We start from the raw sequence: 14,461 nt of genomic DNA, 5'->3' as shown, positions 1-14,461 counted from the left end.
GCCTGACAGCACGTCGCGGGTTCAAGTCCTGATCTCGATGGCCTTTGCTACGCATCACTCCCCCATATTAGACTTTTTCATAGATTACATAGATAGCGACATAGACTTGTTTGACAGCACTATCATCAGTGCATGTTGGATTCATGTTAATGTGTATTATTATCATACATTTAAACCTTTGAACCCTCAATACTAAGGGTATTCTTGACTCTGTACTTGGTCTGCTTTTTTCCCCCTCTAAGCCTAGCCTAGGTCACAGATATGTTATGGCTAAATTTCTCCTCAGAATAGGGAGTGTTCAAGTGGTTAATGTAAAAATAATATATATATATAAAGGCCCCCCTGTAGTAACTCTGAGGACCCCCCTAGGGGTCCCGGACCCCCTGTCGAAGACCCCTGGTCTATTAAGTAACTCAACAGCATCATTATATTTAGTTTGGTGTATTTACAGTGGTGTGGTAGGCAGTCTATGTATGTATGCACGCAGGTTTATTCCTGTAGTACTTTGCGTCACGAGTCACGACTCCATACGATTGCATCTGTGCTGACGCTGAGAGGCCGGATGATAAATTAAACTCTGCGTCTCATCCATCACTGTACCGCAAAAAAGCCATTGCTGATCAGAACTTAAGGGCTTACAGTACAAAAAAAGGAAATAAAAACACAGACCGCCGTGTCTTACAGTACAAGAGTCCTGACAGCAAAATGAAACGGTTGGAGAATAATATTGCTTTGTGTTTTTCTTTTATCTTTTTTTTTTCTTTTTTTACAGCACCTGCTCAGAACAAATAGGTCTATGGTAATAATAACAATATTAAGTTGTGATTGCGGGCTGTGATCACGCAGAGCCGTGCTCAGTGAGACCATAAACAAATCACGGTCAGTGCCATGGAAAGTGTCAGGTCTATAACTCCTCTCATGTGGAAATTGGTCTGCTGTTGTTCCGTTCTCTTTTTCTCTCTCTCCCGCTCACAGTGAAAAGCAAGGCGGGGCTTTGAAAGATGATGGTCTTGTTTCAGATTTAAGTACTTCATTAAGGAGAGTTAAGATTTCCACGTCTAAAGTCTTGTTGTTACTTGGTAAATATAGACGATTGGCCAGCCCAGGACCTATTTTTCTGGCGCTGAGCTATGTCTTCCTCAGCTAGACGAGTGTGTGTGCACTTCTGTGATGAGGGTATATTTTATCCTGCTAATTTAGGTTCCTGGCTTTGGAACTGGCCTACCTAGCAAAATGTTCTGCTGCCCCAATATATCATTTTGTTCTACTTTACTTCGTCTTAAACACAGATTCACCTTTAAATTTGATCAGATTTGTTGCTGTATACAGAAATATCTAAGTCTCTGTCGGGTGGAAACCTCATGTGTCCAAAACTATTACTTTTCAGGATTAAAATTCTAGAACAGCAAAAGTAGCAGATCTACTCAAAACTCAAAACGATGTTTTGTGACGCATTAGTATGATCAAGTAGAGGTGTTCAGTTACGAAAAAACACAAAAAGTTTAAATTATGGAGATAAGAGGTTTCTGCCTGACTTCAACGTTATACAGTTTTTGGTTGTGATTGGTGGATTGCAATGTGAGTTTAGATTGTGATAATCATACCGCGCTGTATGTGGGCAATTATTGATTGTTTATTCAACCGCTTTTAACCTGGCGTCCCTAGTTTGAAGAATTTTGTTGCAGACATACATTTTTCCAAACTATTTGCAAATAAAAATAAAAAAAACATTTTTAACTTATCAAAAGGGGGGGGAAAAGAGAGTATGATGAGATGAGATCGGCTATTTTTGCTTTTTTTTTTTTTTTTCTTAAGACAAAGTATAAAATAGGGATTAAGTCTGTTTAATCCGGCTAATGTTTTTTGCAGTATAATAATCGCTAGGGATGTAATTGACAGCTGCACATGACCAGTACTTGACATTACACATAAGAGCGCTTGTTAAGGGGAGATCATTTCAGCCCATTGATCATATTCCTAGTCAGAGCATTTCCATAATGTATGGGTGTATCCACTTGGGGTGTGTGGGGTGTGGGGGTAGCTGCTGGTTGCTTCCAGGGGTGCGTGCAGTGGGAGATGGTATGAGCCGACAAGTTATTGATCACAATTAGCCCACTGCAGCGCTGCTAGGAGCAGAGATAGAGGATGTGATTAGATAAAAGGAGGTTAGTGGATATACACCACTGGCCAGGGGGAACATATCCACTGCTTTGTTCATACGATAGACTAGGGGTCTTCAACGTTTTCAGGCCAAGGACCCCTTAGCAGAGAGAGAGATGATGCAGGGACCCCCTCTACATATTGTATACATAATGAGTGATATGTTTTTAACCACTTTTAATCTGGCTTTGAGCATGTAATTATATGCTAAATCTTTTGATAACAAATAAAAAAAAAAAAAAAAAAGCAACTATCCACCTGTTTCCGCGGGAGTTTACTGGAGATTATTTGGACCTGTTTGCACCACACTTCCGGTTTAACAGCAGACATACAAGCTCACGTCGCGTCGCAGATGCAGCCTGTTGTAAGCTTGTAAATCACACTCGGCTGCGGCGCCGGAAGCTCGGTACAGCGTCTGCGCAATGCACTATGGGGCGTTGGAAACTCGTGGATAAGATCGGTCCTTTAGGCACATGTAACGTTTGAAAAAAACACAAGTTGATCTGTTGCATCCAGTGATGGTGAAGCTGCTCTCTCCCTGTCTGGTGATAGACTGGGGAGTATAGAGTCTGCAGCGTTTCCCACACAGCTGTGTGAACTGGCTCCAGTTCAGTTGCTTGGCTTAGCGGCTGCCAGCGACACATAAACAAATTGCAATAGCAAATGGCTGATGTGGTCTCACACTGTTAGATTTATTACATTCCAACAAGACGTTGAATTGATGGAGGGATTTATGTGTATTTGACATGGACATCACGATCACAATCACATCGGACAAAACCACATCACATGCATCGCTGATGTGTTTTAGCAGCATGTGTTCATTTCCAACACCTGTCTAAATGAATACTTGTGCCTACAGACAGTATACAGTAAGATACCGTCAATGTCGGGCAGAAACCTCTTATCTCCATATTCCAACTCCCCCCCCCCCCCCCCCCGTAAATGAATGCCGCGTCATACAAAAGCATCACAAAAGCACAAATTTGAATCCTGAAAAGTAAAATTTTTTGGACATATAAGGTTTCCAGCCGACAGAGATCTCTGTGGTCTTGTATCTAGATTTAGATTACTCTTGCCTATTTTTTTCATATAACATAAATAGCATACAGTACGTTGTAGCACACAAACAAAAATAGACACCGTTTGAGCATTAATATACCCCAGCTGGGGATGACACAGGTTGGAATTCAGTGCGGCCCCAGAATATGTATAGGCACTATATGAAAGTCCCCCATCGCCACCTTCCATGTTTGCATTTCACTATTTTAATGAGCCTTGTGCTGGAAGACGGCAACTAACAGCTCATTGTTTACCCAGACTGCACATGGTACATGACACATGACCGCCACCATGGTGCACAGCAACACATTTAACAGTTAAACGCCTATTTACCACATCCATTCCTCTGGGATGTCCCCCCCCCCCCCCCCCCCCCCCCTCCGTTTTGGGGCTGTGCTGTGACCCTGAGCGCGTTACAACGCTTGGCTTGGCTGGGTAAATGCTCCAGAGAGGTTTGAGGGCCTGAGTGACGACCTCTCTCTGTGGTATACATATAATACGTACTGCAGTCACCTGACGGGGTGGGGGGTTTCCCACCACACTGAGGGTGACACAAGAGCAAAAAACCTCCACCGTGTGATCAATTACAATTTAGGAATCGACTGCAGCAGGTGCTCTTTTCCAGACTTACAGGTGTGACATCAGCGTACTCATGAACCCTAGTCAACGTCAACTCAATAGTCACATAAACGTCACTTAAACGTTGCTGTCGGGCCTGGGTGTGAGGTTGCCGTAGCGGCCTGAATCTCTAGAATAATACAAATATAAGTGGCCATCAATCTATCAATATCCTGCTAATATCCTGATAATCAGTATTATTTGCATTTGTAAGACTGAATTAAGAAAAAAAACTGCATGAAAAGTGTCAATTAGTGTTAATTTATTCAAGGTTAAAGCTTTGCTTAAATCTTGTGTCTACATTATAATCACATTTATAATTTACAATTACACTTTACAATTTAGGCATTTAGGAGATGCTCTCAAACCAGAGCGACTTACAATAAGCAAGGACAGCACAAAGGTAATACATCAAATGCATGGCAATAGGATCATATGTAAACCAAGAATCTATCGTCAGTCTAACAGTAGAATAACAAAAAGAAACATCAATAATCTGTACATTGAAACTATACATTATAGGATGCCAGGTCAACAATGAGCTGGCATTAGCCTACATATCATGCTATCTAAATTACATTTTACCTTTTGCATAAGCCTTGCAAGGTTTTTGAGGCTAGGGCAAGTGGTATGGTAAGTGGGCTAAGGTGGAGTCTGAAGAGATGAGGTCTGCAGATTACAAACAAATTTGCAATGCATTGTGATAATGCAATAACCCGTACGGTTGAGAACAACTGGTCCAGGACATGCAGTATGGTCAATGAGAGGTTTCACTGGGAGTGCATCCTTTTTGCCCTTGTGGGGATTGGAACAACAACAACAATGTCCATCAATTATTCACAGCAGACACAGTGTGGATGTGACAAAACACATGCTGCTGATGAATATTTCACCCTTAAGGTGTGTCCTCTGTCCATGGACTCTCGCTGCCACACGGGCACGCAGTATAATCAGAGCTGTAAACACTTGACCAGAGCTTTTCCATTCAGAGAGATTATTTTATGAGCATTAATGAGTTACACTAAAACCTTTCTGCAGTTGCTTCTTCAGGAAAGACTAAAGTTGTAGTCAGTCAAATGGTAGATGTCTCATCTCACATATCGGGCAAAAACCTCTGATCTCCATATTCTTTATTTTTTATTTTTTTCGTAATACAGTGTCAGATCTGCCACTTTTGCTATTTTCAAACTGGAATCCTGAAAAGTAACAGTTTTGGACGTATGAGGTTTCCAAGACAAGAGACAGAGACAATATCATTGTAGCATAGGCCCTGTCCTACAATGGTTCCCAAAGTGGGGGCCAGGCAGGGACCTCCCAGGTTCCAAGGGGTTCCCAGCAAAATGAGGAACAGTTTATGTTCACTTTGTTTTACCGGCTAGAAGTTAACCCAATGAGAGAACTATAAGAATGAGTATTCAGATAGGTTTCATTCTCTCCACCGTTATCTTTGATTGATTGATTGATTGATTGATTGATTGATTGATTGATTGATTGAAGACTTGTGATTGATTGAATACTTTATTAGAGGTTTTTTATAGGAAAAATTACATGACAGTACAGTTCACTGTAGGTTTGACAGACAAATAAGACACAGACAGTACTATACTGTCCTTCATTATAGACAATTGTACAATTCTGTACTAAATCTAGTGTATCAATTATTGATGTATTACCTTGTATTGATGTTGATGTATTGATGTATTACCTTTGCTTATTGTAAACCGCTCTGGATTAAGAGCATCTGCTAAATTGTAAATTGTAACTAAAATGTTCGGCACAAAACCTATTCAAATGGACCTAATACTATACATATTAACATAGAGGTCCTTGGCATGAAAATGTTTGAGGACCACTGGCATATAGGGAATGTTCCAGTTAGCCTACATTTTAATCCCTATTTCATCTTTAGAGCGCTTGCTCTGAAATGTTGCATCATATCAGAGTTTTGTTTATACAATAAAAAGAAAGGAGCTTTGCCAGTTAAAGCATCTTTTCCTGCTATTCTCATCCTGCCATCGTCCCCTGGAGACAGTGAGCACAGATGCGTCTGTCTCTCGCAGAACCGCTCGGATAAGCTCTCTTACACACGGCTCGCATCACCTGTGCCTGCTGAAAGCGACGTTCAAATCAGTCTTCGTAAGACAAAAAAAACATCCAGGCTATGCAAGTTTTTAACTCACTAAAAATATTTTACCTTTTCCCCCGAGTACACAGAATTTAGTTCCCGACGCTTGTGTCCGCTGCGCTTGTTGTAATGTTTGGGAAGTCTGACAAAAAATAATGTACGATGTTGTTAAAAAGTTATTCATCATTTTCCCTTTAGGAGTCTCTTTTTTCCCCTGGTTTGTTTGTTTGTTTTTTGTGCGAGGAGTGAAAGTGCTGAGTCTAGATATTGTTGAAGATAGTGATTCATGTGCTTTGTGTGTGCAGTGAGAGTTTTGTTTGGTTCCCCTGACGGCTGCTTTGGAAGCATCTCTCCTAGGAGTCTGCACAGCAGACATGTGACACTGATGGAAGGATGCAGATCCTTTTGTTCCATCCAGTGAATGATGCGTAAAACAAAACAATCCTTAGATTTTAAAATGGAGAAATACTGGCTCATACCGTTTTGTGTGATGTTACAGTAGATACTGTAGATATACGGTATATAACTATTTTTGTAATTACATCCACATTAACAATCTGAATAATGGCTCTACAAATTATTCACCTCATACAATACATTACCCGGTACTGTAATGTTTCACTTTTAAATATATATTTTCAGTTTTGCACCTGGTCTCGGCATAACCAAATGAACCCTATCATGGGGGAGAGCATTCAGCGAAAATAGAAGATCTCCCGAAAATAGAAGATCTCCAAGCTCAAAGCTCCCTTTGTGAGCTTGTAGATTTATTAGGCTATTTTCGGTGAAGAGATTTGGTATAGAAAGAGAAAAGGAGGGGTAGAGCCTTTGGGGACTCCGGTCAACTGAGTATTTTGGGTTTACAGAAAGTCTTGTTTCTAGACATTATGACATTTTTGAGCGGTGGTCACACCGTCTCCATAGCGTGGCCGTGTGTGTAGGTATGTATGTTTGTTTGTTTGTATGTGGGTGGGTCTGTATGTAGCCTCAAGCCTGTGGTGTAGTACCTTTTATGACCACACATGTTAAGGGAGGGGCGCTGTTCTCAGGCCAGGCCAGGCCAGGCACACACACACACGCACACACACACACACACACACAGGGGGAGGGGGGAGGGGGGGGGGGGGGGGTTGGTGGGTAAACCACCGCTCAGTTCACACGGGTGTGATTTTTTTAAATGTTCCGAGGCTCATGGTTACGACACAAGTCACTTATCAGTAGCTGTCATTCATCTTCTCTTCTGAGCGTCCCTGGCACAAAACCTTTTCAGAATACATGTCAATTTAGGCACCCTTGAAGTTTGAGAAACACTGGTATATGGTGTTGATATGACACAGTTCCTCAACTTTTTGAGCGGTGGTCACACCGTCTCCTATACGTGGCCGTGTGTGTGGGTATGCGTCCGTCCGGCCGTCCGGCCGTCCGTGTCTGTATGTAGCCTCAAGCCTGCAGTACCTTTTCTGACCACACATGTTAAGGGAGGGGCGCTGTTCTTCAGCCTCAGGCCAGTCACATTCACACACACACATACGCACGCACGCACACACACACACACACACACACACACTCACGCAGCCTCCACCGCTCAGTTCACACGAGTGTGATTTTTTTTTTTGCATCTGATCACACATATTGATTCCTATTCACAAACTTCTACTGTCTATACAGTATGTCAGTGGTTCTCAACCTGTGGGTCGGGACCCCCAGGAGGGTCCCAAAAATTATTTTGTGGGGTCCCCGGATGATTAGCTTAATGTCATTTTTTTTTCTCACTCAACGGTAAACAAACCAACATGTAGTATCAGTGTATACTAGGGTATCTACACATTTATAAAGTCACAATTTAAGGACGTTCAAGACCATTTTAATACCAAACTGACCAAACTGTCAAATATTAATTAAGCAAGATGCAAACATTGTGAAACTAGCTGATCTACATGCTCACAACGCCTCGCAGTGCGAGGCGTGTAGATCGGCTATTTTCACAATATTTATCTTTGGAACCGAGTCACATCAAACATATACTTTTCCAAATGTCTGTCTGTCTGTCTGTCTGTCTGTCTGAGTGAGTGTCTGTCACAGCGTTTCTCCTCAGTGGCTGGAGCAATTGATCTGTGCGCGTGCGTGCGTGTGTGTGTGTGTGTGTGTGTGTGTGTGTGTGTGTGTGTGTGTGTGTGTGTGTGTGTGTGCGTGCGTGCGTGCGTGCGTGCGTGCGTGCGTGCGTGCGTGCGTGCGTGTGTGCAGGCGGGTGGGCGGGCGGGCGGGGGGGGGTCTGTTGTCTGGCCCTGTTACAGATTTTGTCCAAAAATCATGCAGATCGGTACACAGTATCTCTGTAGCCATTAAACGAAACGGGTATTTCTTACATTGATGCTCCTACATATTATCATGCAAGCACCAGTTAAAGTTACTTTCCATCCCTCATATACTGTGTGCACAGTGCACATCCCATAACCCACACACTGCACATCATTTCAGAGCTCATATCTTTGAACGGGTAAGGACTAGTTAAATGTAATACCTACCGGTACAATTCCGAGTGCTTGTCAGGGTGGGGGTCCCCAGTTCAAATATGTTTATTTTGGGGGTCACTGCCTAAAAAGGTTTGAGAACACCTGCTATACAGTATTTCATACTGCATATTGTCAGCAACTATTTAACCACTTGCAACCTGGAATTCTTATTTTGGCCATGTCATGTAAAAAAAACTAAAGATAATATAATTGTATGAGTAATTTGGGAATGTGCGTGTTTCCACAGGTAAATCAGAGAGGACTTCGTTTCTGGGCTACGGGCGGGAGGCTGCAGCAGCTGGCTGTCAGGTACCTTTCATATCCACTATTAAACTTCTTTATTGCTCTATAACTTGTGATCAGTGTAGCTAGAGTTTTGTTTCAGCTTTTATGGCCCAATCGTAATAATGTGTATGACGAACTTAAAAATGATGATTGTTATGCAAGGCAGAATGCCTCCGCCCTGTCCGCCAGACAGATTAAAGACCAGAATATTACTCTGATTATTAAATGTAATTATGCTCCTAATCACAGTAAGTATCACTGCAGCAACTTGTATGGAGACTCGGATTCTATACTTGTTTGTGGCTAATCGGTCCACAAATATCATCAAAATAATATAGTCAATGTCGGGCAGAAACCTTGTATGCTGAAAACCGTTACTTTTTAGGCAATCTGGAAACCCATTCGATATCACACGAAACTAAGCATAATCAAGTCAATACTGGAAATGTGGCTTACGGCATGGATTTCTACACATAAGATGCTGCATTCAAGTTCAGGAGAGTTTGGATAAGGCAATTATCTTGAATAGTGCTAGAATGGTGGCCCTCTTCTAGCGCCACCATGAGGCTGATTCTTGCAAAACACAAACTCTAAAGTCATGTCATCAACATGGATCTGTCCCATTTCCCATATTCCCTCCTGATTGGCTACCATTGCCTTCTAAAGTTTGTGTATGCGACCTGACGGTTGCTTATCTCCCGATTTAGGGAGTCTTACTGGTGCATTATGAAAGCCTTCATAATACATTATAAATGTGGGCTTCATAGAAAGCGTTACCAAAATCTTTACTACAAGCTATTAGTAAAGTATTTTGTCGCTGTCAGGTGGAAACCTCATAATGTCCAAAACCGTTACTTTTCAGAATTCAATTTCCCATTTTCAATCCTTTTACTTCTACTCCACGACTGGCTGTGATCTACACCGCAGAAATGTCGGCGGCGCTCTCTACAGGGGAGCGCTCAGGAAATCGGTCTATAGGGCATTCATTTAAGAAAAATCAAACCTCGGTTCGAAGTGGAGCGGTGAATTTGAGCAGCTGTACCCTATGTGAGTGAGTGAGTGAGTGTAAACTGTGCCTGTGAGTGAGTGGTGAGTGTGCCTGGCCTGCACAAAACAGCGCCCCTCCTTTAACTAGTGTGTTGTGTGTGGCCACTCAAGGTATTGCCCAGGCTACGGACAGGGCCAGCCAGCCACCCAGCCAGCCAGCCAGCCAGCCACATACCCACGGATATACCTGTTCATTGGGAGCGCTTTCACCGCTCCAAAAACACAAAAAGTTTCTGCCTGACAGGCAACGTGATTTGCTACCTCCCTATGTGGGCAATTAGGTTGTTTGTGCTGAGTATCCTACTAGTATTACTAGCCTGTAGGAGCTTTGAGATTAGGTTCAGAGCTACAACACAGAGATGTCTTTAGAAGATGGACTTACATCGTGGGGTTAAGTCAGAGGTCAGCGAGGCCTTTGACCTGATTGACCCACTTATTAACCCATTCCTCAAACCCAGACCCAAGCAACGTCAAGTAGTTTCAGAAATACCCCAGCCTCCAGCCTCCGCTATCCTGCAGTTAGACCAGTGGTTCTCAAACCTTTTCATGTGAAGTACTGTGCCTTTTCTTGTTTTGTCTGTTTAATAATGACGTACCGGTAGGAAAACCTCCAATGGTGGTAAAGAAGTCACTACTAATTATAACATTACAAATTAAAAAGAAAAAAATGAAAAAGCACCTGCAGGTACAATCCTTGTGTGCACCAACATCCCTTGCTCTATATCACTTCGTTGTTCGTTCCTCAAATATGATAGACTATGTCATTTCAACCTTAAGCCTTGATTATGACCTTGACCTTTTCCCCTTTGGAACCCAAACGTTAACTCTCTCTCCAGGGCAGCCCACTGATCATTCCCATCAGGTTGTGTGAATGTCAGTGTGTCTATTGGTACACAGTTCTGACTGACCTTTTGGCCTTTTCAACCCAAAGATGAATTATCACTCCAGGGCAGCCTACTGGGTCATTCTTCACAGACAGACAGACAGACAGACAGACAGACAGACAGACAGACAGACAGACACGTAGACAGGACCTATTACAATAACCTGGCACACATACTTTATGAAGGTTAGATAACGAACAATAAACATTGCAGACCCACAAGCTTGAAATGTGTCGCTTTGCGCCACATTCTGAGCTTATAGATCAGCTACTTTTGATGCTTTTGTGTGGCGCTGTAGTATGATCAAGTAGGGCGTTAATTTATGAGAAAAAAAACACAAAAAGTTGAAATATGGACATGAAGAGGTTTCTGCCCGGCAACAACAATATAGGGCAAGGGTCATCAACAGGGGGTCCGGGACCCCTAGGGGGTCCTCAAAGTTACTACAGGTGGTCCTCCAAATCTTTGTGTGATTTTTTTATATTTTTGGCAAAGAGGATTGGTATAAAGGGGGAAAGAGCAAAGGTCAAGTTCATTAAGTATGGCGGTTCAAGTGGTTAAATATCTGGAAACACAAATTGACATGAATCCAAAATTGTGCTGTCAAACAATGAAACTATATGGAATCTATGAAAAGTGGTTAATTCCTGTTTGTGATTAGTCACATACATTGAGATGTACGAGTGGTCAGAAGCAGTGAAACTTAACCAGCCCGGGTGGTAGAGCTGGGTTGCTCATTGATAAAAAAAAGAGCATGTTGACAGACATGGAGAGTGCCATGCAGGTCAGACGTTGTGCGTAGGAACCGGGGGAATTCATACGCACAGCTGCAGCCATCTGAGGTTATAACGGAGCCTTCGCTTTGTCTGGTCAGGAGAAGAAAAACAGGAAGACTAGAAAAAGAAGGGAAGAAAAAGCTGTTTCATTCCTCAAAGAATCTAGACTAGAATGCTGGCTCGGCTGGGAATGTCCATATTAGCATTGTAACCCCTCCAGTGGTTATTGACAGTCCCCTCTCTTCTTTTTTGCACCACAGAACGATGAGCAATCATTGCGAGAAAAAAAAAACATGTGCCACCGTCTTGCTTTTATAACGAGCAAACAAAATGCTCTAACGGCGGCTTCAGAACCCCCTCTAGTCTCTGAGAGATTTCTCAATCCATCCCTCCCCACAATCGTAATGCAATTTTAACGTTTTAAATGTTTTCCCCTCCAAGAGGGAGCATGCATGGACGAACGCAAATTTGAAAAACACCAAACAATCCTTCATGAGAATACCATGCGTACTGTAATGTAGTGTAATTGCTCTTGAGATCTGCCAAACAGCCCATCATTTACAGGGGCTTGTCATCACGTTGGAGGCAGTTTAGCCTCGCTCAGCATCATTTGAAGGGGATGTACAGTACAACTCTCCATGTCTTTATTGAGTTAGTTATCTAAAGTGCTGCGAACAGATGTGGCCCCTGTTTCGTTTAAGCACAGAACAGATTTCAAATACTGATCCCCACCTACAAGGCCCTCAACATCCGTAAGTAGTTATCTCTTAATAACGTTTTTTCTTTTGTTCTGTTTTTTTTTTGTAAAGCATGTGGCCACGCCCATTTGCGCCAGGATAGATTTTCCGCCATCTTGAATTTTCTCCAAAACACACTTTTTGCTCCTTTTCCTACATATTTTCTTCAAATGTCACAAAAATCGGTACACATGATCTACACACACACACAGACACACACACACACACACACACACACACACACACACACACAGCTCCACTTCACACGGGTGTGATTTTTTCCAAAAATCTTAGAAGGATTCAAAAGACACTTATAGAATCGGGTCAAAAAAAATTCAAAATTTTTCAAAAATAGCAGATCTACAAGCTCGCAGCGCGGCACTCGGTGCCGCGCTGTGAGCTTGTAGATCTGCTATTTTTTTTATATTTAAAGCATAAAATATTACGTCATAATGTGTGGTTAAACCTTTTTGTAGATTTACATACCGGTAGATAGCTTCATTGACTGTCAGTGTTGAGTAAATTAATGTTATTTCTTTTAACCTCTTAAACCCTCAATACTTAGTAAACATGACCATTGGCTCTGTACTTGGTCTGCTCCTTTTTCCCTCTACAACAAACCTCTTTGCCGAAAATAGCCGATCTACAAGCTCTAAATGCCTTGCAGCGCGAACAGAGAAATACAGTGCATGAGTTTGATCTAGATAAGCGCCGTTGTTTACTGTCTTTTCTTGGTAAGATAGTATTTTGTTTTCTCTTGTTTCTCTGCAATACCCCACCAGCATCTGCCCTACAAAAAAACGGTCTCATGTGCTGCGATTTGATTATTTGTGCTACGCTGAGCTTTTATCTTGTTAGTGGAACAGAAAATGTCATATGCATCTCACGCACTGAAGGCAAACTGCACAGTAAAACCCTCAGTATTAAGTTATCTACAGTATGTGTAACACTGAGATTGTGCAAATGTAACCACTGGGTCCATTTGGTTACATTTGTACCCTCTCCATTACATTAACAAGATTCAAAATTTGTATTGTTCCTATCTTGTACAGTACTATTGGTATACAGTACACATAACCAATTCTTTGCTTTTGGTTCCTCAACATTGAAGCAACAATAGACATAATTAAGAATTGCAGCAATGGCATGAAGCATGTAGAAGAGAGTAATCGACATAGCAAATGATGACATAGCAAATGATGACATAGCAAATGATGTCAACATATTTTGAGGTGTTTGAAAGTGTTTTGTCCATGCGTCCTATTTATAAATATTATTTTGTATTACAGTATATTATGTGCCCACTGCATAGTATGTGTGTACGCAATTATCTATTTACATGAATATTTACAATATGTGTGCATATATTTGTGTGTGTCTTAATATTCAGTGTCATGTGCCATTGTGTGTGGTACGTGTTTAAATAATGACGCGTGTGTGTGTGTGCGTGCGTGAGTGTGTGTGTGTTACTAGGCAGACGGTCAAACAGGTATGTGTGTGTCCATATTGACTGTGCCAATGCGATCCAAGGAGAAGAGTAGAGCCTGGGTTTTGTGCTGGAAGGATGTGCAGGTTGCAGGGTTGCTCGGAGGCCTTGACACAGTGCTGTGTTCAGCACATAAAAGTCCTGTACCTCCTGTGACACAGATTAGCTTGATTAATGTGACAGGATGTGGTTGATAGATGACTTCCCACTCTTCAAAATGTGTCCGGTCTTTCTCTGTGCAAGGCAATTATTCAGATGTGAAGATGTTCCAATGAAAATCCCTCTGATTTGTCTAGAGATGGGGCGTTTACGGCAATAGGAAAGATTGCCGTATTGGAAAGAAACAGCTATACGTTGAAACCAGTGATCCAACTGATATACTGTATATGGAGATCTCTATCTGTTAGTCCTTGTCCCTTTTATGGGCTTATACTGTATGGAGATCGCTGTATCTGTCAGTTGTTTATGGCCATATATGCTGACTGATTTGTTAGGGCCTGATGCCATGATGACACTTTGAGGTTAGACAACACAATCCATATTTGGCCATAGCTGCAGTGGGAAGTGCTTATATGGCTATGGTTAAGCTTGACGATGTGGTTCTTAAATGTAAAAGCAAAAATAAATACATCTAAAAGAAATGATGGGCAATGTTGACAGACAGGGGCCCGCTGTTACGGTCACCCGAGCCAGCCACCTATAATGGTCATGTATTTGTATATACACTAGAGGTTCGCGGCCCTTCGGGCCGCTCACATCTAGAGATCG

At 42.1% G+C, this 14,461-nt stretch overlaps 1 protein-coding gene across 1 annotated transcript in view; it reads left to right on the top strand.

Annotated features, from left to right (window-relative positions):
• The window catches only part of tcf12 (transcription factor 12), a gene marked incomplete at its 5' end in the record, with an annotated part of 167,199 nt that overhangs the window by 69,930 nt on the left and 82,808 nt on the right, over window positions 1–14,461 (top strand). The window contains one exon of the mRNA XM_080730519.1: window positions 8,726–8,787. Within this exon, the coding sequence (XP_080586645.1) occupies window positions 8,726–8,787 (62 nt within the window). The remainder of the gene's footprint in view (window positions 1–8,725; window positions 8,788–14,461) is intronic.

Source organism: Nannobrachium achirus (genome assembly GCF_963921795.1).
Source record: "Nannobrachium achirus genome assembly, chromosome: 7".
NCBI lineage: Eukaryota > Metazoa > Chordata > Actinopteri > Myctophiformes > Myctophidae > Nannobrachium > Nannobrachium achirus.
This window is presented reverse-complemented; position numbering and strand designations above follow the sequence as displayed.